General features: G+C 60.6%; 1 protein-coding gene across 1 annotated transcript in view; it reads left to right on the top strand.

The window, feature by feature from the left end:
* Positions 1–517, top strand: part of ndufb11 (NADH:ubiquinone oxidoreductase subunit B11) — a 2519-nt gene extending 2002 nt beyond the window's left edge. Inside the window, exon 3 of the mRNA XM_048619859.1 lies at positions 259–517. Within this exon, the coding sequence (XP_048475816.1) occupies positions 259–391 (133 nt within the window). The 3' untranslated portion in view covers positions 392–517. The remainder of the gene's footprint in view (positions 1–258) is intronic.
* The last annotated feature ends 108 nt before the right edge of the window (positions 518–625 follow it).

The following is a 625-nucleotide window of genomic DNA, read 5'->3' as shown; positions in this document are numbered from 1 at the left end:
ATCTGGGGGTGGGCGAGGGGGAAGGTGGTGTGCGGTGTTAGAGCTGCCTGGACGGAAAGCTCCCAGCGGTTGGCTTTCTGCGCTGCCCCATGCGGCCGAATAGCCCGAATGGAGTCGCTGCTTGGAATCTGCCCCCTCCCCGACTAACCGATTCCTTCTCTTTTCTCCCTTTCTCTCTGTGTGTCTCTCTCTCTCTCTCTCTCTCCACCTCCCTCTCGCCCCTATCTCTTTTGTGACTCCCGTCTGGTCCCCCCCCAGGATGAGGCAGTGGGCTCGCAGGGAAGCTGAGCGACGACTGAAACAGTACGAGGCCGAGGGGCTCCCACCCATCAGCGAGAACTACTACCATCCGAGCAAGATCATCCTGCCTCCCCCCTCGGGCTCACAGTGACCTGCCCGGGGGGGGGGGCGGGGATGGGGATGGGGGTTGGGGTTTGGGGTTTGGGGGTGTGTGGTATTGTTCTCACAGATACTTGCTGTCTACTCACCAATAAAGTGTTCAGTAACGTCTACCTGCCTCGCTCAGTGCTGTCTCCTTTTGTACCGGCGGGGAGGGGGAAGGAGGGAACGAGGTGGGGGGTCCATTCAGGAGGCAGAACAAGGTCTGATCTACCACCGCCCCCAC

The sequence above is a fragment of the Rhincodon typus genome, chromosome 44 (assembly GCF_021869965.1).
Source record: "Rhincodon typus isolate 14 chromosome 44, sRhiTyp1.1, whole genome shotgun sequence".
In the NCBI taxonomy this organism is placed as follows: domain Eukaryota; kingdom Metazoa; phylum Chordata; class Chondrichthyes; order Orectolobiformes; family Rhincodontidae; genus Rhincodon; species Rhincodon typus.
The sequence above is the reverse complement of the archived record's forward strand: the minus strand, read 5'-3'. Positions and strand labels throughout refer to the sequence as shown.